Below are 21,460 nucleotides of genomic sequence, written 5' to 3' on the forward strand. Positions count from 1 at the left end.
TATAAACCCACTGAACAACTCCGTGACTGCGTCAGCATGCAGAGGATGAGGAATACGAAGTGATCAGTGATGAAGAGTGGTGAGTGAGATCGTGCAAATTCAACCACAGAGGCAGACCAGGGCAGCCCAGAGACCCGGGCCCCCAGCAGCAGCCCTGTAGCACCAACCCAAGCTACCCCACCATGAAGACGACTCCAGCCCCACCCGAAGGGCGGCAGAGGAGAGCCCCAGCAGAGCCCCCCACAGTCTTGGGGCACAGGTCCCAGTGGGCCAAGATTTGCAGCCGGGCCGGCCACCCAGGGCAGCCCAAGCGAAGGGCCCAGGGCCCCAGGAGCCCAGAGGCGGCCGCCCCACCCCCTACAGGGACTTTTACTTAATATGCCTCTCAGACAACGGAGTGGAGGTAGCACACTACTTTACTAACAGTTGCTGATTCCACAAGGTCAGTTTGCTGTTTGTAAGCGCACTGTGATGCAGCACTGAGATGCTTCCGTTTGGTTTGTATTATTACAAAAGAGGAAAGCCAGTGCCTAAACAACAGCATTTTTTCTACCAATATAATGCAACCCCATTATAAAAAGGCAGTGATTGGTTTTAATCCTTAAAGCATGCTTATAGCACAGTTTGAATTTAAATGGCTCATTGTGATGTATTACAATCTTAATATCTTGATGAAGCTTCTCACATTTCTAAACTAATTACAAAATTAAATTTATAAATTGCGTTTCTGTCAACAGATAATCCTAAATGTTAGATACTATGAGTACTTGGCACTTAAATTTCCCGGGAAATGTACAACATTCCTCTGCACCCTGACAAGATATCAGCATCTGTAATGCCACTGCAGCAAGCCTGAAGTGAAAAGGGCAAACATCCTGGCACATTTTCTGCATACTCTGAGACCACAGCGTACTTTCCACTCAGACCTATCCAGACACTCTGAAGCACAGCTCACTGGCAGAAATAAATCCATTCCCTCTATTTTAGAGGTTGCATGTCCAGCATGGCTCAATACGGATGGGATGAGGCGAGGGGGTCAAGTCCTGCTCCCTCTGTGTCCTTCTTTGGTGACAATGAAGCATATTCTGGTTGCTAGCACATAGAGATCTTGGTGGAGAGGTCAGTATAAAGGCTTTATTCATCCACAGTAGCCAATCACAAAGAGACAGACACATCAGATCACAAAGAACAGACAAAAGAGAGCACAGTGACACTTCAGATGCCGGAGCTGCAGTTTTATACCAGACCTTGCTTTTACTTTTTCTTGTCTGCATCTCTGTATGGCCAGTGTAGGTGACAAAGTGTCTCCTTATTAGTTTGAGTGCGGTCGCAGCGAGAGCCAAGAAGAGGTGTTCACTGACCTCAAGCAGTAAGAGGACATTGCTTTGATTGCTGGCCACGGCACTCTGAGCAGCCTCTGCCCTCCTAACCACCGCAGTATCATTTCCCAGCTCTATTTGCTCAGCTTCATACCTCACAGGATTAAATCTGTCGTTAATGAAATGAGCTGTATCACAGGGGCCAGGGAAGTCAACTTCCCCAAATCAATGATATTTGATCAGTAGGTAACAACCACCATTATTTACGGACTTTACACGTCTGTAGAGGATGCTTACCTCTCATTTGAAGCCATAATACAAATCAGAAATGACAGCATAGACATGAAGTTCTCAGAAAAAACAGATTTCTGTCTGATTTTCAGGAAGCTGAAGCCACATATTGTCCAACATGCTGGTTGGAGTGTGATCACCCGTTTTCTTTCTTTATTTACATGCTTATTTAACAAAGAAAATTCACAAGTCATTGCTTCATATAATCATATAAAGTAAGTGTCATGCATGCAGGTTTTAGCTAGGCTAATTTGCTAATTAAAAGAGTACTGAATTAAAATTACTACAAATATAAAAAAACATACAATAAAATCAATGTTTACAATTAAATGTAAGCTATAAAAAGCAGAAAGCAGCACAAGCATAGACAAGGGAAGATAAGAGAAAAGGTGTGTTAAAAAGCTGTTGCTTTCTTGAGTTCACATGGTGATGCATTCTTTTAGATCTTTAAAATAACACCTGAAATAACTTTGTTTCTGGACACCAAATGATAAAAATGATTAATTAATCTATTTCAATTAACTGTGTGGGCACCATGTGTCAGACAAAAATCATGTACAGAGAAATGAGGTGCTGTGGTGTAAATCAGATAAATAACATCGGTAAATATAAACCTGATCTAGAGGAAACTTCGGTGTTTTGGCCACAGGTTGCATCTTGGAATTGGTAAGTAAGTTTATACTGCCCCGCGCTAGAATAAAGAAAGTTCATATTTTGATGCTCCGGTGTTAATCCTCCATCTCTTGTAAAAAAAAATATTTCTAAATGACAGAAGCTGGAATTTAAAAGATTAAATTTTAATATTTGTCAGAAAAATTGCAAATGGGTGATGCAGTGATTTCACTGCCAGGGTAAATGGCCAGTACTGTTTAATTTATACCCAACAAAGTGAATTTTAACCTGCATTCAGCGGGTATCAGTTCCCTCCCTCACCAGCAGTAATCTTGCTAGTGATCAACAGGCCACTTTAACTACCAGAGTTAATGATGTACATGAACATTTCAAGCAAAAATAATATTTGAAATTGTTTAAAATTATAAAACCATAAAGCTTTGAAAACTTTTACCTTCATCAGCACTGATGGGGAACGTGTCCCCTTGTGGTGGAAGTACCACATTACCACTAGGCGCTGTTTAAAAGTCATGCTTAGTCAAATAAACTGTTTGATTTCTTACCCCCTAAAATCCTTCAGTTTTTATGTAAAACATTTTTTATGGATAAAAAACTTGTGGACCAACTATTTTACTGGACTATATTTACTGGACCCTTGCTGTTGGATCAGGAGCGCTTTTGCATCAGTATTATCATACTGGAAGACTGGATGGATGAATCTACAGTTACAATTACAGCCCGGATGATATACATCATTAACATCTCAAGAGTCTTAGTTTCTTAATGGTGTACAACATGTGTAGGTCCTTGGAAGGGAGATTTGTCATGTCCTGCCTAGGACACATCTGGAACCATCAGGTTAAATGTCTGTATGAAAATGTGGAAGTCACTGCCCACCCATGCCAGGTTAATATAGTTGGTCATGTTAGTTGTTTTTTTTTGGTATTTAGCTGTGTGGAATCATATTTTCAGCAGGAATGATGCAGCTAGATTTATCAGGAAGGGATAAAGAGAGAAGACGGGGTAACGGTGGACAGATTGTCATGTCTGTGCTTCTATAAGCAGCAGGTTCTGTCCTCATCTGATCTCGTCCTTCATCTTTTTTCAATCTAACTGCAATGCAGTCTGAGTCAGTTTTAAGAGAAGAAGCAGACAGGCTCAGCATAGAAAAGCTCAAATACAACTCTGTGTCACCCGCTGATCTATAGCTCAGCCTTGTGGAGTAATCCTATTAGAATCCATTAGGCAAAGCATCTTAAAGTGATCCTCCTTCTTTCAAATGTGGGGAGAGGTCTTCTTCCTTTATAAGGAGGGAAAAGGGAGGAAGGGAAGAGGATGGTGGTGCTTTTGAGTCACATGACTAATTTGTGTCTGTTGCAGAGAGTACGGGCAGCTGGCCAAATCATTCCTCCCTCTCTTTCCTTCCTTCACCCTCTGTCTCTCCCTTTCCCCCCGGCTTCAAACACATGCATTTTATTGCTTGCAGAAGCCGATTGCATGTGTGTGTTTACAGGCGTTACAGCAGCTGAGCAGCATTGGGATACACATGCAGTGACGGAAGATTTTTTGTTGATCCAGTAGCACTTGCTGTCACTAACCATGTCCCTCTTGTGTTGCCTCTCCCTCAGGGACTATGGCTCCAAGCGCAAGTCGGGTAAGTCACCTGTTTTTCTTCACTTTCTTTCCCCAAAACTTCCCCCACTGTCTTTTCCTTTTCAGCTTGTTGCTCTGAACAGAACCGTTCCTTAAGATCCGAGGGGGAGTGTTTTGCTGCATGACACACAAGCCCTGAATTTGTCTCCGTGTCCCATCTGTTGTCCATCTGATGTCAGTGTGTTTACAGTCCCACTGTGGGACACTGAGTGACTGTCAAAAGTGATTTGGGGTGGCTTCATGAAGCTGTCAAGCCCTCCCCCGTTGGCTGGAGATTTGCCTTGCAGTTCAGGGTGGGGTTTTCAAATTGTCTGGCAGCTCTTTGGGCTGTCAGATAGCCATTAACGTACATCCTGATCTGGATGTCAGGATATTTGAAAGATTGTTTTGCTTCAGCAGACTTCAGACTTCAGGAGTTCAAGTAATGTGCATGTCTAAGGGTTTGACTGGTCTAAAATCAGTGGGCTTGAATAGAGGAACAGAAGTTGGTAAATCTCCACATATAATTTAAAGTTGCAGGCATAGCCTAGTCTTAAATGTGTTCCACCCCAGATGAGTTTCTGGTCAATAAGCTAAAACAACACAAAACAATCAGCTTGTTTGCTAATAAGAACATTCATCTGTCCCCCTCTTTAAAGGATCTTTAGTCTCATTAGCCATCTTAGCAAATGTATGTCTCCTAGAGGGAATTAGATGGAGAGTAGCTGCTTAACAAAAGCATTGGTACATGTGAGGGACTAATATATACATTACAGAACCCTGCTTTTTAAAGGCTGAAGTAGACAGTGGAAACAGTCATACTTCTTATGAATTACCAAGGAGAAAATACAGGAAATAGCTTGTGGTTAATGGATAACATGATTTTCTTGGTACAGATACCATAGTAGAGGACTTTCTCTTGATATTTTAACAGCTTGAAGGTTGTGTTTAGGAATGCTAATGAGTCCTCATTCAGAAATGCTCTGACTAAGGACAAGGTAAATATAATTGTGTTCATTTTTAAACTAAAAGCACATGGATGGTTGTAGACTGAGAAAGAAATTGTACTAAGGTTTTTACATTCACATTCCTAAAAGGGATTAGATTTCTTGAAAGCTGTCTGCATCTTTGGATGGAGCAGCCGGTAATTTTTTTTTTTTTTTTTTTTTTTGCTGCATCTTTGCGTTATGTTTGGCAACACGTGGCTCTTTTACTTTTTGTGCACATGTAAGCCAACTTAGACTGCGATCCACTGACCCACTGATCTCTGCACCTTGAGTAATGCTGAGTCAGTTCAAGCTGTAAGCCTGTGAAAAGAACATGTATTCATCAGCTGTGTCACCTGCCTTATAAAACACATCTAAATTTCCATTTTTAATATATACAGGTAGCAAAATAAACCAGATAGATTAAATTCTTAACCACTGTGATTACTGTCATCCATCAGGTTAGAGGGGTTTTTTATGCTGTTGCTTTTATTGATTTTCTCTCAGGGCAACCTCTCGTCTATTAAGTAACCATAACAACCATTTCACCATCATCTGTAAACTAAAAACAGTATCCACATATTGTGGTTGCTCCTGTTCATTTGCTACCAACCAAGCATGGTATTAAATCTTTTTTCCGTCCACTGTTTGCTGCTGTTCAAACTGCATCCACCTCAGTACACTCGCTTCTTCTTGTTGAAATATTTGTTCTCTGGGTTTTGTTAAAAATGGAGCATTTACTGGTTTTTCCAAAGATTATAAATTGATGTGAATGTTGTTGGGAGGTTATTTTCTGACTTGTGTTGCACCTCATGGAAATGATGGTCAGATAATAGGTAACTCGTGATTAAAAACAAACTGCAGTTTTTCATTTTATGTACAGAATATACAAAGTGGGACCACATGTTTTACAGCTTCAGAAATGTTAGCTGTGTTGTGATCTTGAGACAGAGCTAGGCTAGCTGTTTCCACCAGTTTCTAATCTTTATGCTAAGCTAATTTAATCACTGTCCTGCTCTAGCTCCAATTTTAGCAAACGGAGGGTTGACGTCTGTTTTCTTGCCTAATCTGATCCAGTCGCTTTATTTTCTGAGATAAAACTGAACTGTTTCTTTACAGGTCCAGTGAGGATGTTGTGCCATCTGCTAAAACGTAGTACTTTCCAGAAAAAAAGTGAAACACTGGCTCTGTAGGCAATGTTTGCAATGCATCTTTGCAATGATTCTTAGGTTGAAATAAATAGACCTAAATTGTTTATCAGGTTTTTGTGTATGGCAAAAGTGCCTTCTTAGTTTTTTTTGCATTTTTTTTTATCAGTTAACGAGCCAAAGGACTGGAATCACAGTTTTAAGCTGAGAAAATGAACTTTTTGAACACTCTTGAGCTTTTTACAGGGGTAAACCTGTGTATCATCAGTGTGAAAACACAGAAAGCACATCAGATCTTTTAATTCAGAACCTAAAGTGAGCTAAAGTTAAGAGAGGGCCTAACATAGATCCCTGAGGAACCCCACAAGTCAGAGGTACTAGGAGAAAGAGTCGTTATCAGTGGCAACAAAAAGCCTTTGAGGCCATCTTGTTGACGTCTTTACCCATTTTCTAACTGAGCAACAAAAGAAATCTGAAAGAACTCAAATGTAAAACTAAAAAAGTATAGATATATTGTTGTGTTTTGAACAAATTTTATATTCAGGACCAACAATATACAACATAAGTAAAAGAAAGGACAAATTTAATACATGAGGATAAAAACAGCAATAACAACATGTTAAATGTGTTTTAATAAGGCTATAAACAGCATAACGACAGAGCAACATGGATCAAACTGCACTTGGCCTGGATTAACCAGTCAAACCACCTCTAGGTAAAAACTATGTCTGGTTGTCCTGGCTTTAATGCTCTGCAGCCTCCTGCTGGAGAGGAGTGGGTCAAACAGTCCATGAGCTGGATGAGTGGGGTCCTCATAGGGTGAATGCCCTTTTCTGTAAGATTAGGACTCACCAGTGAACAACTATGTCCAGTAAATAATAATTGTGTAATAAAGATTTGAAGAAAACTTATTTAACTCCAGCAGAAATGCAGTTCTGACTCTGTAAACACTGTAGATGTCCCCCCTCCTCCGATGTGAATGGAGGGTGCTGTTTGAGCTGCAGAGGCCACAGGGATTGAAGCTGTCAGACAGGCGCTGGTGTGTTTACGTGGCCCGTCGGATAAGATTTCAGGCTAACATCTGAACGGTCAGTCGTGTTCAGTGGGAGGAGGAAGAAAGGCTGTGTTTTTGGTGTGTGTTTTTAGTGTTTTTACAAGTGTAGGAATAGTGGACCGGGGGCAGTGTGGGTGTTTACGTATCTGTTTAACTGTCAGTGCTAATTAGGAAGTCAGAGGCTCTTCTGTCACCTTCCATTAGCTGCATCCATTTACAAACCCATGACAATTATGAGAATATATTAACTCTGTACAGAACAGACTTATTCTTTGAGGAGTGAATGAAGCAGTTTTCCTTAATCTGTTAAGGTTTAAGAAAGAGAGTTTGAGCATGTGTGACAGTGCTCATTATGAGACAGATGTACCCATGATGTGATTTGACCTCCACCTTTGACAGTTGCCCACACCAATTCACTTTCTTAGCTGTTGATCTGGAGCTTTCTGTCATTGCTAATGGCTGTAGTTTACTAGCATTGTGTGAGCTCTACTGCAGCCTCGGTTGCTGCATCATCCGTCTCTTTGGATGCTTTTGATACTGTCAGAGACAAATCTGTCCGTCTCTTGTGTCTTGTCTCTTCTTGTTAAGCTTTGTACTGCAAAGATTCTGCCTGTGCTTAAATTTGTAGCTGGTCAAGACAACTTGCTGAAGTTCAATCTGAGCATCAGGATGAGGACGAAAGGGGATTTAAGTGACTTTGAACATGGCATGGTTTTGGGTCTGAGTATTTACTGGGATTTTCACACACAACCATCTCTAGAGTTTTCAGAGAATGGTCTGAAGAAGAGAAAATATCCAGTGAGCAGCAGTTCTATGGACCAAGACGTCTGGTTGATGTCAGAGGTCAGAGGAGAATGGGCAGACTGGTTGGAGATGATAGAAAGACAACAGGAAGTCCAATAAGCACTGGTTCCAACCAACTCATGCAGAACAGCATCTCTGAACACACAACACGTCCAACCTTGAAGCAGATGGACTACAGCAGCAGAAGACCACACCGGGTGATTCCTGTCAGCTAAGAACAGGAAACTGAGGCTACAATTCACACACACTCACCAACACTGGACAGTAGAAGATGGAAAATGCCTTGGATCAACGCTTCAGGCTGCTGGTGGTGTAATGATGTGGGGGACATTTTCGTGGCCCACTTTAGTACCGACATGGCCTGGTTTAACCATCACAGCCTACCTGAGTATTGTTGCTGACCATGTCCATCCCTTTATGACCACAGTGGAGCATCTTCTGATGCTTCTTCCAGCAGGATAATGCACCATGTCACAAAGCTCAGATCATCTCCAGCTGCTTTCTAGAACATAACGATGAGTTCACTGGACTCCAACGGCCTCCACAGCCACCAGATCTCAGTCCAGTAGAGCAACTTTGGGATGTGGAGGAACGGGAGATTCTCATGGATGGAGCTGAAAAAACCTGCAGCAACTGTGTGATGCTGTCATGTCAATATGGAGAAAACCTCTGAGGAAGGTTTCCATCACCTTGTTGGATCTATGACACCAAGAATTAAGACAGTTATGGAGGAAAAATCTTAGCCATTTAAGTGACCAGTGATTGTGAAGAGTTCACAAAGATTTTCTATATAATTTTGTGAGGCTAATAAAAGAAATTTGTACAGTATTGTTTTCATATTGCACACTGCTGCAGCACATCGTCTCCATTTGAGGTCTAAGGTTGTACTCCAGAGTTATGATTGGAAGTGAGGGATTTTCTGCCAAATTCTAAGGGTCTGTTCGGATTTGATGCAATCCCTAATATTTACAGTGCAATCAGTTACCTGCTCTCTATATATAAGCATGCCACCTACCTCACACAGTTATTGGATAGCTTACTAAAGATACAGGATAACAGTTTGCATATAAACATTTGAAAATACAGCCAGTATCCTCAGTTACTCAGTTGAGGCATCACTTAAGACTTCAGTATCTTGAATCGTTTGTCCACAGGCTACTGTAGTCATTGAGGGTCCTCTGAGAATTATTTGACCATTTTTTGAAACACCCCCAGCAGGTATGGAGTTAGCATTGCCAAATACATGTACTGTTACTTTTCTGATTAGTCCTCAGTGTTTAGTTGCCATGGAAACACATTCATGATATCTCTTTTTCATGACTGTGGTCTGCAGAACAGTTCTGTTTGTAATCATGTGACGACTAAAAAAGACCGTTGTAACTCTGCCTATGAATCTGTAGTTAGAGATAGCTTTTCAACACTCGCTAAGTTGGTGTTTAACTCACCTACATTATCATCAGACAGTTTCTTCATTTTATGCTAATGCTTTTTCTTGATGGGACTGTGAACCCAGACTCAACATATTCCACCAAACTTGTAAAAGCAAGCCGGTATTTAGGGATCATCTTTGAGACGAGGTCAGCTATTTGCTCTTGGGAAAGCACTGTTTGTTTTGGGTGGGGTAATTATGTAAAAGAACTTATGTGCATCAAAGAAGCAAACTAAAAACGTAAGTCATAGTCTGCTTCAAGTGAAATGAATGCAGGAAGCAGATTATGACTCAGGGCATTGTGGGTAAACACAACCAAAATATTGGTGCATGTAGGATAATAGCTGGGAGAAATGTCTTGCAGTCAGTTGTAGAAGAACACGCCATGTTTTACTATAATGTGACGAAAACAAAAGTTATCCTGCATTAACTAAAGATAAGTGAGTCTTCAGACTCATTTCCACCGGGTGCGTGTGCGTTGCATTACCGCTGCGCCGCGGCCTCCTTTGCTTTTTAAGTCAATGGTTTGGTGCGTGCCAGAAGCATCCCAGAAGCGCTTTGGCGAGTCTATTGACAAAACACGCAACCAAACTCAGTAGCTCAGATAGGGGCAGACAGGAAATCAGACACGAGAGCAGTGTAAAAGCTGCTGGTATTTTTCAAAATAAAAGCCCCTGTGCAGATTTGTGCTGCTGAACCATGTAAACATTTAATCTTTTACTGATCAGGGGGTCTCAGGTTTTTTTTTCATCATGGACAACAAGATATTTATCCTGGAAATGCAGAATCACAAGATTCTCCAGTTCTCCTGTGATTTTGTGATCTCGCAGATTCAGCTAGGCAGACTTCACTCTGTACCTGACAAGCTCTCGGTGTGGATTGATGCACCACAGAGGTTGGAACAAAACCATGGCACAGCCAGACCATGGCACACACACATCCGGTGGAAATGAGGGGTTCTTCGTTGTTTGTCTTGTCTTCCTCCTCAGTATTTTTTCATGCAGCGCTTCCTTTGGCAAGGATGGGAAAGAGGATTGTCGTAACCTCCAGTTGTATCGAGTCTGGTCAACTTTTAGGTGTGAAAGCACCAAAATAGTGTGCAGCTTTTTTAAAATTTATTTTCTTCAAGGGACTTCACACAGACCTTTTAGCTGGTTTTTGTCTTTATCTCTGCATGTTTCTCAAATATTAACATAGAATCTCACAGTGACACACACTTTGAACCAGAACTGGGAAACAGTGGCTTTCATTGTTGGGAAACAGTTTGGCAAAGCGATGCCAACTTCTGGTGGTTGTAATACATCACAACCAGGTGCTCGTTCTTATGAATCAGTTTCATATCGAGATAATAGTTGCATAAACTATTCAATTTCTTACAATTAAATGACTATTTAAAATTTAGAAATCATTACCCATCCTCTTGTTGGGTGGTGTGCAACAGAAACCTTCACTGAGAGCGTACAGTTTAGGTTCAGAAACATCAACAGCAAACTGGAAGTAGAGCTTTGGATTTTTTCCAATATATAAAATATTTAATCCATCCATCCATTATCTATACCGCTTCGACCATTAAGGGTCGCAGTGAAGCTGGAGCCTAACCCAGCATTTAGCAGAGAAGCAGGGTACACCCTGGACAGTTCACCAGTCCATCACAGAGAGACAAACTCAGGCTCACACTCACTCCCAGTTAACCTAACACGCATGTCTTTGGACTGTGGGAGGAAGCCGGAGTACCCACACATACACGAGGAGAACATGCAAACTCCACACAGAAAGGTCACTGTACGAACCGCCCCCTAGCCGAGGCTCGAACCATCGACCTTCTTGCTGTGAAGCCGCAGTGCTAACCACCACACCACCACGCAGTCGAATTTTATTCCAGTCTGGCAAAATCAGAGAGTATTTTTAAGAAATCCTCATCAACCAGTTTCTGTGATTCTGAAAGGCCACACAGATATATAACCTTCTCAGGAGACAAGTCCCTCCCTGCTGCCCTCAGACCGCAGGACTAAGCTTGTTGATGGACTGTTGAACGTCAGAGGAGATGTGTGGTGTTGTCGGTAAAAATAATGTTTCTTTCCAAACTCTCTACTGACTTGATAGAAAAACAAGACAGAACAAGACAGATAGTTAATAAACTCTTTCAATCCAAGGCCAGAAAAATAAACGACCCCACAGATGCCATTTTTGGTCGTGTCTAAGCCCTTAATTGCAGAGTACTGTAGACATTTGGGGTCAGGATTCTAAGAAAATTACTCCCAGCAGCAAAGGGACAACGAAAACACTGCTGGTTCTGCTGGTTTGTGGCATCATCACATAAACATGAAAAGAATTAAGCCCTCCTCTCTCTCTCTGTGTGTGTGTGTGTTAACCCTGTTAGTTCAGATCCAGAATGGAGAGGAGAGTTAATATCAATCAGATGTTGCTAGGCTGGTGGGTTATAAGCAGGGTGTTGGAGTGCATGATTTAACCCTGGCTGACCTGGGACCAGAGCTACCCCTCCCTCTGGGGCCAACATCAATCCCCCGAAGCTCCTAAAATTCTGGAGGAAGGGTTTTTGCCCTGTATTACCTCACGTGAATCAGTGAAGGGATTCTTCAGGGTTTACATGCTGCTCAGGAAGGACAAGAATTTGGACTCTTCGAAAAACAAGTTGATTATCTGGTATAATAATAAATAAATGTAATAAATTATTTGTTTTCGAGTCAAGTCAACATATTATATAGCACCTTTCAAACTCTGCAAAAATCAAGAAAGATAAACAAAAATACTTAGAAAGGCAATTCGAGATAACATAATTCAAAGGAATAAAAAAAGCATTAAAAATAAACAAAAGAAGAAAATGAAAACAGGGACAAACAGATAAGTACATTAAATATAAGCTTTATCGAAGTGGTACATGTCTTATATCCTACCCAAGCTCAGAGATGGTTCCACTTGAGAGGAAAAACAGAAAAAATATTCTGCCTCCTATTCTGGATTTTTAGATTCTTTGAGCTACTAATAAGCCATAATTCTGTGAACTAAGAGCTGTATTGGGCTTTATTGGGAACATTTAGATCTTTTACATAAGATGATGGTAGAATTATAAATCCTATCCTAAATTTAGTGGAAGAGCTTATGTATCTTAGGGTCTTGTTCATGAATGACAGAGGTCTAGAGCAGCAGACTTGTTGGTTGTGGTGCAAAAAAGAGCTTATGGTCACGAGCCTTGGGTAGTGCCTGAAAGAACGAGATCATGGAGACAAGCAGCCAAAATGAGTTTGCTCTGCAGGGTGTCTGGGTTCACCCTTAGAGATAGGGTGAAATGTTCAATAATACAAGAGGAGCTCAGTGTTGAGCTGTTGCTACTCTGTATCGAGAAGAGACAGATGAGGAGGCACAGATATCTTGTTAGGATGCCTCCTGGTGAGGCACGTCCCACCGGGAGGAGGCTCTTGGGAAAACCCAGGGCACGCTGGAGGGACTGTGTCTTTCGGCTTACTGTTGAACTTTGGAGATAATGAGCCATTCTTAATGTAAAATTAAATGGATTCAACAATTCAGTGGAGTATTTGACCCCAAATATTTTGTTAAGCATATTAATTATTTAAACACCGGCTGTGTGCACCCATCAAGCATCCCGCGGTGTGATTGCTCATGACCAGACATGGCCCTTGTGGACATAAACCAAGAGGCAGAGCCACCCCAGTAGAATGCACACCAGACACCAACGTTGTTGTCACGCTGCTGGTTCAGGCGTCAGCATGCTGTTAGAAAACTGAGCTGCCTTGATGCTGTCTGTATTTGATCAGTGTGAGTGTGTTAAGATGTACAGAGTGATCTCTGAGGACGTTTTCTTCTCAATAGAACTGAAAAAATAAACTTCACCTGAGACTTTTTTTTCAAACTTCTATTCGTTAAAATAAGCCCTTGAAAAGACACGACGAGTTGCTTGAAAAGAAGTAAAAGTTAAGCCAAATTCTATAAGCACACACAGCTGGACATTTTGCTGGCTTGATAACAGTCCTGCTTTTTTATGAGTTGACTCACATCTGAGAAAAGATGAGCATCAACCAGATAATTTCCAGCTAATAAAATATTTTTTTGACCTTGTAATCCTCAGCGGGAGCTGAACCTGCTGCTCATACTGCAGCTCTTGGTCACCACCTCTCCTGCTCCTGTCTTCTCTGATGCAGGGCGTTTCATTTCCTGGTTTGGAGCTCATGTTTTCTGGAATCAGAGGGTGGGTGGCTGTGGGGGGCAGGGATGACTTAGAAATGGCTGACACACACCTCAGACATTCCAGGAGGGACAGAAAAAGTGGAGAAAGTTAGAAAGAGAGAAACGGAGGAAAGGGAAAACATTGATTGTTAACGTGCTTTGAGTCTTTTGATCTCTGTGCTTCTCTACATGTGTTTAGTGTGTGTGTGTTTGTGTGGTAAAGGTGTGCTGAAACCTTCTGCTGCTTCTGCATGCTGGTAAAGTGAATAATCTGTTTCTTTCCTTCCTTCTCTTTGTCTGCAGTATGGATGTACGGCTTTACAGACAGCCCGAGGAAAGAGGCCTCAGGTAGCTTTGTGTGTGCATCTACGTCAACATGTTGATCATGCATGCATGCGCTGCTGTGCTCCTGCTGTAGCAATGCGCCGGCTGCATTTTATGTTGGTTTTTCTGTTTATTTGTTTTCACACATCCACCAGCTTCGTTTGGACATCTGCTTTGCATGAGGTGTCTGCTCAAATTCAGCCTCAGTGTCTTTCTGCATGCTGTTCATCCATGTCCGGATGGATGGGCCTGTTTGGCCAACACAGCGGCTTCGTGAGCTGTAGGTTTGCATGTTGTGCATCAGTCAGTCTCTAAAACTCAACCTTGTAAAGTTCCCTTCCTTTGTTTCATAGTTGACCATGACCTCACTCAACTTTGAATAATGAGTCAGGTCAGAAGAGGCACATTTTAAATGTTGTTTATAGAAAATAAAACATCTCAGATGAGGTATAGTTAAAGAGCATCTACTGAGCATTTGGATGCAACTAGGATAAAATTTTGTTCCAGCTCAGAGAAAACCATCAAAATGCTCATAATTTTAACAGAAGGGAGAATGTTACAAGCCTTTTGGATTCATAGTGTTTGTTGTGAGGTGGGGTTGCCAATACCGCAGCTTAAAACGTTTAAATAACTGGATCTGTGCTGCTGTTTTACCCCAGATTGACTTTAAATCCTCTCTCTGCATGTCCTGCTTGCATCCTCCACAACATGTTCCTTTTCTTAGTTTCTCCTTCTGGATGAAATACTAAAGGAAAACAGAGATGGAGCACTCAGCCTCACCCAGAGGGGGAGTGAGGTTATGAGCATTCCCCGGTGTTTCTTGCCAGCTTACTTGACATTTAGAGATGTTTAATTATGTGTTAATGCTGATTATTTAGCCTGCTTTTAGTTTTTCCAGGCAGTTAAACAGCATACTGTACTGCTTCACTGTAATACGGCTGAGGACAGAATGCATGGAAGTACGACACTGAATCATCAGAGCTCTAAACCATTTAGAGCATTGAAGGATCTCTGCTAGCTGTCATGTTGGAGGTGGATCCTTTGGGTCCTGTGCGAGGCTTATCCCTTCTGTGGTTGATCTGATCGCAACCTGTAAATGATTAGGGGTCTCAGCCAGAGCTGACATGTGGATATCACATCCACGTAAGTACCAGGATTCCCGGTTTCCTCATCAGGATGTTTGACTTAAAGGAAACAAGTGTTTTTACCTAATCTGGCAGTGGTTTTCATGTTGAGGCTGACTGATTTATGCCAAGCTGTGAAAAACCTTTCAACAAAGCCACTGGAATGTGTGTCTGAATTTTGAGCCATTTTCTGGCAAATCAGTGTTTTAAATGTTTAAATTAAACTGCAGCTCTCTCACACAGTAAGACTTCAGTCCACAGAAACAAAATGTGGAAATGGCACTAAAACAGTGAAGAGGGCTGCGTTTATCTGATGCAATATCGACCCATAACTAAGTATTTATTTGACCCAATCCTGATTAACTGAATAAGTCCTGGAACATGACTGGAGGAGCAGAATCAAATAGATTTAAAACCAAAAGGATTTAAGTCACTTTTCTAAATGACAAACCATGCTGCAGCAGCAGAAAAGCCAAGGAACTTAATAACTAAAAATAACAGAGCTGAGGGCAAAAGAAATGGCTAACAGGGGGACACAGAGGACACAGAGGATATCCAGGGATAATTTATACTGAAGGAGGACAATTACAGATGAGGAGCAGGTGTGGTGATCAGTAACTGAGGAGCAGGGTGACAGGGGAGCTGGAAGTAAACATAACACAACACATAAAGAGATTAAACTCTACCATATAAAACTGGAATCAAGAGCATCTACGATATGAAAAAACTGAGCCGAATTATGAACTCTTCAAATAAAATTAGCACCAAAAGTAAGAAATTTGTGTTGATTATTTCTCACCTTTAATAATACCAGTTGGCATCGTATCATACATCATTGGGAAGCCTGATTAGCAACATTTACAATGAGTTATAACTTGTAAGAATAACTTCTGTGAAAGGTGTTGCTCAACATAGCTGAATGTGTGAGTGGTGCTTCCACAAAATCTGCCAACATCCCCTGAAGTAGCCCCGCCACATCAGTAATCTGTCTCATCACAGGCCAGAGAAAATACTCCAGATCTCCTTCACTGTCCTTCAGTTTTTTGTTTTCTTTTATATCATTTTTCATATCAGTGATCCTGTCTGCAACTCTTCTTCTGGACAAACTGACACTTTCAAACTTTTTCCTGAGCTTGCAGCTCTGCAGCAGCAACAACGCATTCCTTCACAAACTGTCCTGCTTGAGCTTCTTTGCTAATAATTCATTCAGTCAGAAATACGAATATAAAGAACCCAGAAGATGTACAGAAGGCTCTGTCTGTATGCACATGTGGATTTAACGTAAAGCATAAATGAGCCTTAAGCCAGCATCTGTTAGTTTAAGGCTTAAGGTGCAAAATGTCCTTGTCAATACATTGAGCGGCTGCATGATCACTACAGATTGATTTATTTTATCAAACAAATTCCAAAAATGTTCAATTAGCAACCTACATGCAGGGATTAGCTACAGTAAGTAGCAGTTAGCTACTTTTCACCTCCAGGATTTAAACAGGTTCCTGAACACTCACTCAGTTAAGCCAAGGTAGAGTAAAGCCAAAAGTAAATGATAAATGCCAAATATGTAATCATTTTTGACAGAGTTAATGTAAATGAAGGGTGAAACTTGTAAATACATAAATAAAATAGTTGTGTTTGTCCAAAACATCCAAAATATACAGACATGAATAAATAAATCAGAACATACACAGCATTGATTTATTCTTGTGACTGCTTTTGTTTGTACTTTTTCCTGAAATGTTTGCTTTTGTTAGGGGCGACACTGAGAATTCGTATTAAAAGGGTTAAAGTAAACATAACCAACCCTCATTTTCTGTGAAGCTCTATTTAAAAAATGAGTCAGAGGGAATCAGGGTGCAGGGTGAGGGAAATGTGAGTCAGTATTAAGTTTCAAATACATATTTAAATGGTTGTGTAAGATTTACCAAAACCCAACCTACTTTTGATTGCTTGATCTCCTCCATATCTTTAACGTGTGGCATCAAATGCTCGTGAACATCATCCATGCAGTTTTCCACTATTAGTGTGTTTGTTTTCTGTACGTAGGATTTGATGTTTGTGTGTCTACTATGAATCACTTTATAGTAAGTTCCTCTGAATCTCTGAGGAGAGAAATCAGCAACTCAGATCGGAAAATTCAAATGAACAAAGAAAATCCCTGCTGATAAAAGTTTATACAGAAAGACGAAGAGGGAGAAAAGCGAATGGCTTAACCTTAAACCGAATCACTCTCTTCTTTTGTTTCACATAAACATGGACACAGCCTCCTTCCCTGTGTCTCTCTCCCTCTTTCTGGTACACTCATATGTTTCTATTTAAGGCCAGCAGTGCCGACTGCCATGATTGGTGTGTTCGCCCCCCCTCCGACTCCCTGTCCAACGGCTGGCTCCCAGAGGCAGTGGAGGGGAGGCCTTTCCTCTCAACCACACTGTTGATTTTCCACAGGGAAACTTCACCATTCTTCCACTTAGTCACTCTCCAGTCTTCCCCTCGGATCGCCAGCAGTTCCTCTGTTTCTCCCTTTTCTTTTCCCGCTCTCTGTTCTTTACTGGTTCTGGTCATGGATCCTCTGTGGGCGTGACATGCGGTCCATGCAAACATTTTCCTCACGATCCCTCCTTTTGTTTTGATTCCTTCCGATGCTCCTCAGTGCTTCACTGTGGGCCGGGGGTCGACGCAGCTATATGGCCACACATTTGGGACTATGCAGTCAAGTTCTGAAGTTGCATTTTGATTGGACAGGGAGGCACAGCGGCGGTAGGGAGCGGGGGTTGGCTGATGGCGGCGTACAGGGTGCACAGTGGCAGCAGTGCTTGTGGGTGCAGCGGGCGTTCGCGGGGTACCATGGCCGGCAGGTGGTTGACAGCCTGTTTCTTCCCCTCAGGGATTGACAGCTCGGAGCCCATGGTGCTGGAGCAGTACGTGGCCGTGGCCAACTATGAGAGGCAGGAGAACTCGGAGATCAGCCTCAAGGCTGGCGAGACGGTGGATGTTATTGAGAAGAGTGAAAGTGGTAAGTGCATCTTTATTTTATAACTTGTACAGTCTGTCTGAACCAAAATCTGTAAAAACATCGGCTCACTTAGAACTATTTTAAAACATCAGTACCCACATGTGTCATTGAAAAGTTACAGAGGAATTTGGCTTCAAAACTGCTCACTCAGCACCTTTCCAGCCAAGGTCTCCTGATTTTCTTCCCCCATTTGTATGTAGTGAGTCCCACATTCAGCCTTTCTCCTGCAGCCATGCCCTCCAGCCTCCTAGCTGGGGCCTTGGCACCACCTGGAGGTGCTGTTTGGCTGGCAGAAGTCAATTTATGTGGGGAGGCAAGACATTGTTATAGATGGAGTTCAGCCTATTGCTTGTGGCTTTAAAAACATCAAGCAAACTCAGATGTGATAAAAGTGAGATCTCCAGCTTTGTTGCAACGTACAGTCAAAGAGAAACTAGAAACTAACGGTACAACCTATACAGCGTTTCACAAATTTCTGTAACCGGATCTCATTTGCTTCTCCAGCACCAGCTGATGACAAACAGCTTGCACAACTCAAAAGTTCAGTAGAAAGTTCGGCACAAACTTATCTAAACTCTCATTTATCTGAGCTGTCTTAGCTTGCACATCTTTGAGGGATCACCAGTTTCAGCACCATCCTGCTTGGGATTCTGCAACGGATGTGGCTGATTTCTGGAGTTGACCCTTGCTGGCATGAATTAAATCATTAAAGAGGTCTTGAAGATATTCCAAGGAAAAGAGAACTCATTTACAATGTGCCTTTTGATAAAACTCAAAGTCTTCCAGAGAATTGCGAATATCGTACACCTCTCAGATTTTTGTTTATGCGTCAAATCTTAAGTGTTCCTGTTCACTCTTGACTTCAATGAATATTCAAGAGTGTTTTCCAAGCTACAGAGAAATTTACCCCCGTGATGCTATTTCCACACATCCGGCTGCACAGCATCTGCTCACCAGGCCTGTTTGAAAGATCCGTCCTGAACATTAACATTCAACATTTCTTGAAGCACTTCGAGCAAAGTGAGCGACTTCTGAACTTGCTGGAAGAGTTGAATGCATGTGCTATCGTCATCTTCTGGGCCAAAGAAGTGGGGCAACAGCCATGATGATGACGATGATGATGATGACATCACTTAGAGGCTATGCCAAGGCAAACACATTTGAGAGCTCGTATAATATCCCACAAGCGCTTTCCTGCTTTCAAGGCTTTGCTGCAGCCCTCTGGTCTGTGTGTGCTTATTTTCTGTGTTGTTAATGCAGAGACGTTGACAGTCTGGCTGTAAATTATGGATTATTTTCTTTAATGTGCTTGTCACAATATGCCAAATGAATACTACAATATTTTTTAATCTTCAGGAAATTTAGAAATCCATAGTTTACATGAGTTTTTTTTAATCAAATATACTTTTTTTTTTCTTCTGCACACTGAGCACAGATGGTGTCCTGCAATAACAGCAGTTTTTAAGTGTCTGCAGGCCTTTCCTGACATAAATATGGGTTCAGCTTGGAGGTCATGTGTTAATTTTTTTGTGTGTGTGTGTTTCCGTTAAGAAACGTTATTGGTCTTAGAGGTCAGGACCAAAACTGCTTCTTTGCAAGTTGTTGAGTACATCCATTGTCGGAGTGAACTGTATGCAGTTTACCAGCTGCTATCTAGTGAAGTGAGATTTATGAAGCAACTCTGAAGTAAAGGGGCGATGCTGGCCGACTGAGTGAGGAGTATAGGCCTTGTCTGGCCCGTTGTCCTGATTTTTTTTCCCAGTGGTCCCGCTTCGGACATGGGAACGTCTGGAGAGAGGAATGTCCCAGCTGGAGAGAATAAATCTGCATATGTGAACCGCGTAAAATTACTGAGTTAAGCTAAAGGGGGCAGCGATGTGAGGGAGAGGAAAAGTCAGTTTGGTCAATCAGCTACAGACCTGCATCACATCAAACTTGATCAACACTTTCAGATGAGTGGAAGATCAGTGTGTAAACTTTTAAAGGCTTAAATCTATAAATCCCAGTTTCAGAAGAATGCAACACAAACTGAAATCTATTCATCTCTTTGAAGTCCAAAAAAAAAAAAAAAAAAAATTTAATTGTAAAAACTGAATAACTTTATTGTATTTATAAAATACAAACAAGTCTAGAATTTTATGCAGGAATGCCCTCAAAAAACGTTGATACAGCTGAAAAACGACAGAAACATTGATAGAATTGAGAGTAACAGTGTTTCTGTAAGGTGAGGGTGTCAGGATTGGCTATAAAAAAATCCACCAAAGGTTTAATCTTTCCAGGCTAGGATGGAAATTGTGTTTGTGTCAAACTCCATCAGAAAATCTTCAGTAAGTTCAACAAATGATTCCCTCTGCGAGACTGAAAAGAACTTTCGATGGAGATCTATAGGGGAGAAAACTGGCAAAAAATTCTGATCCTGGGGAAATACCTGTGCATAAAAACAGCCACATGGACTCAAGATGAACTTGGAAAAACATTTTCACTCAACCTGAATGTTGGTTTTTCTTTTTTTCCCCCACTGGTTCCATTCCACTGTTAAGCTCATTTTTAGATTGACTTTTTTACGTTGGTTCGGAGGCTGTGCTGCTCATGTTGTTTCTCCTCATACGTTGAACTCTTTCAAGATCTGTTATAATAAAAATAAATTGCAACAGAATAGTTGTTTACTAGGTGGGATCAACTGATTAAGCCTTCTAAAACCAAAGTGAGTAAAATTAATTAAATTCTAAATGAGATGAAGAAGAAGCAGAGAAGATGCAGGGCAGGAGCGAGGCAGAGAGAAAAGAGGAGGAAATTCAAACCATTTCTTACAGCCATTCTGATAGGAAACGTTATGTTAGCTAACAAAATGGAAGAACTGGAAGAGCTAACAAGGACACAGAAGGATTACAGAGAATGTAGATTTAATTTTTTCATGATACGTGACTGCAGGAACCTATGCCAGACTCTGATGTGTTAATACACTGCTACAAGACTGTATGAGCAGACTGAGACAAAGCAAAAAACAGGAGGTCCTGCAGTGTTTCTCAGGTTGGACATTTAAAGGTAAAGGAAAAAAATCTGCACATGGGACAATGGACTATTAGCAGTGAGTTTTCGTCCATACTGTCATTGTGCAGAAATATTACTGAGTTGTCTGGATACCAGCCTCCAGTATTGTGGCTTCATACACAAAGTGTGAGTGCTTGAATGGCCTGATCCAATTAGCTCTTTATTCAGAACTTTGTTTGCCACAAAGTGGTTGGAGCCAGATCTAAATTAATTCATGTGGATTTTCTTTTCTTTTGGTTTGTTATAAAGAACAAAATTTCTTATTTTAGGTTGATGAGGAAATCTGTACGATTGACAAACATTAAATCATTGTGTGTTGAATCAAAATAATATTGTATTCTGCAACTAGTGCTGAAACAGAAGTACTATATTCATTTCTCCCCGTATTTCATCATCCAATACTAATGCATCCTCCAGGAGGACCTCAACTGTGAACTGTAAATGAGATCCTCTGGTTTGGAGTGCCGCCCAAG

The 21,460-nt window shown here is 41.4% G+C and overlaps 1 protein-coding gene across 2 annotated transcripts in view; it reads left to right on the forward strand.

The window, feature by feature from the left end:
* Positions 1-21,460, forward strand: part of sh3pxd2aa (SH3 and PX domains 2Aa) — a 123,760-nt gene that overhangs the window by 61,723 nt on the left and 40,577 nt on the right. For both annotated transcript variants that reach the window (XM_041983637.1, XM_041983636.1), the window contains 2 exons: positions 3,851-3,876; positions 17,808-17,936. In XM_041983637.1, the coding sequence (XP_041839571.1) occupies positions 3,851-3,876; positions 17,808-17,936 (155 nt within the window). The remainder of the gene's footprint in view (positions 1-3,850; positions 3,877-17,807; positions 17,937-21,460) is intronic.

Source organism: Melanotaenia boesemani, chromosome 4 (genome assembly GCF_017639745.1).
Source record: "Melanotaenia boesemani isolate fMelBoe1 chromosome 4, fMelBoe1.pri, whole genome shotgun sequence".
In the NCBI taxonomy this organism is placed as follows: domain Eukaryota; kingdom Metazoa; phylum Chordata; class Actinopteri; order Atheriniformes; family Melanotaeniidae; genus Melanotaenia; species Melanotaenia boesemani.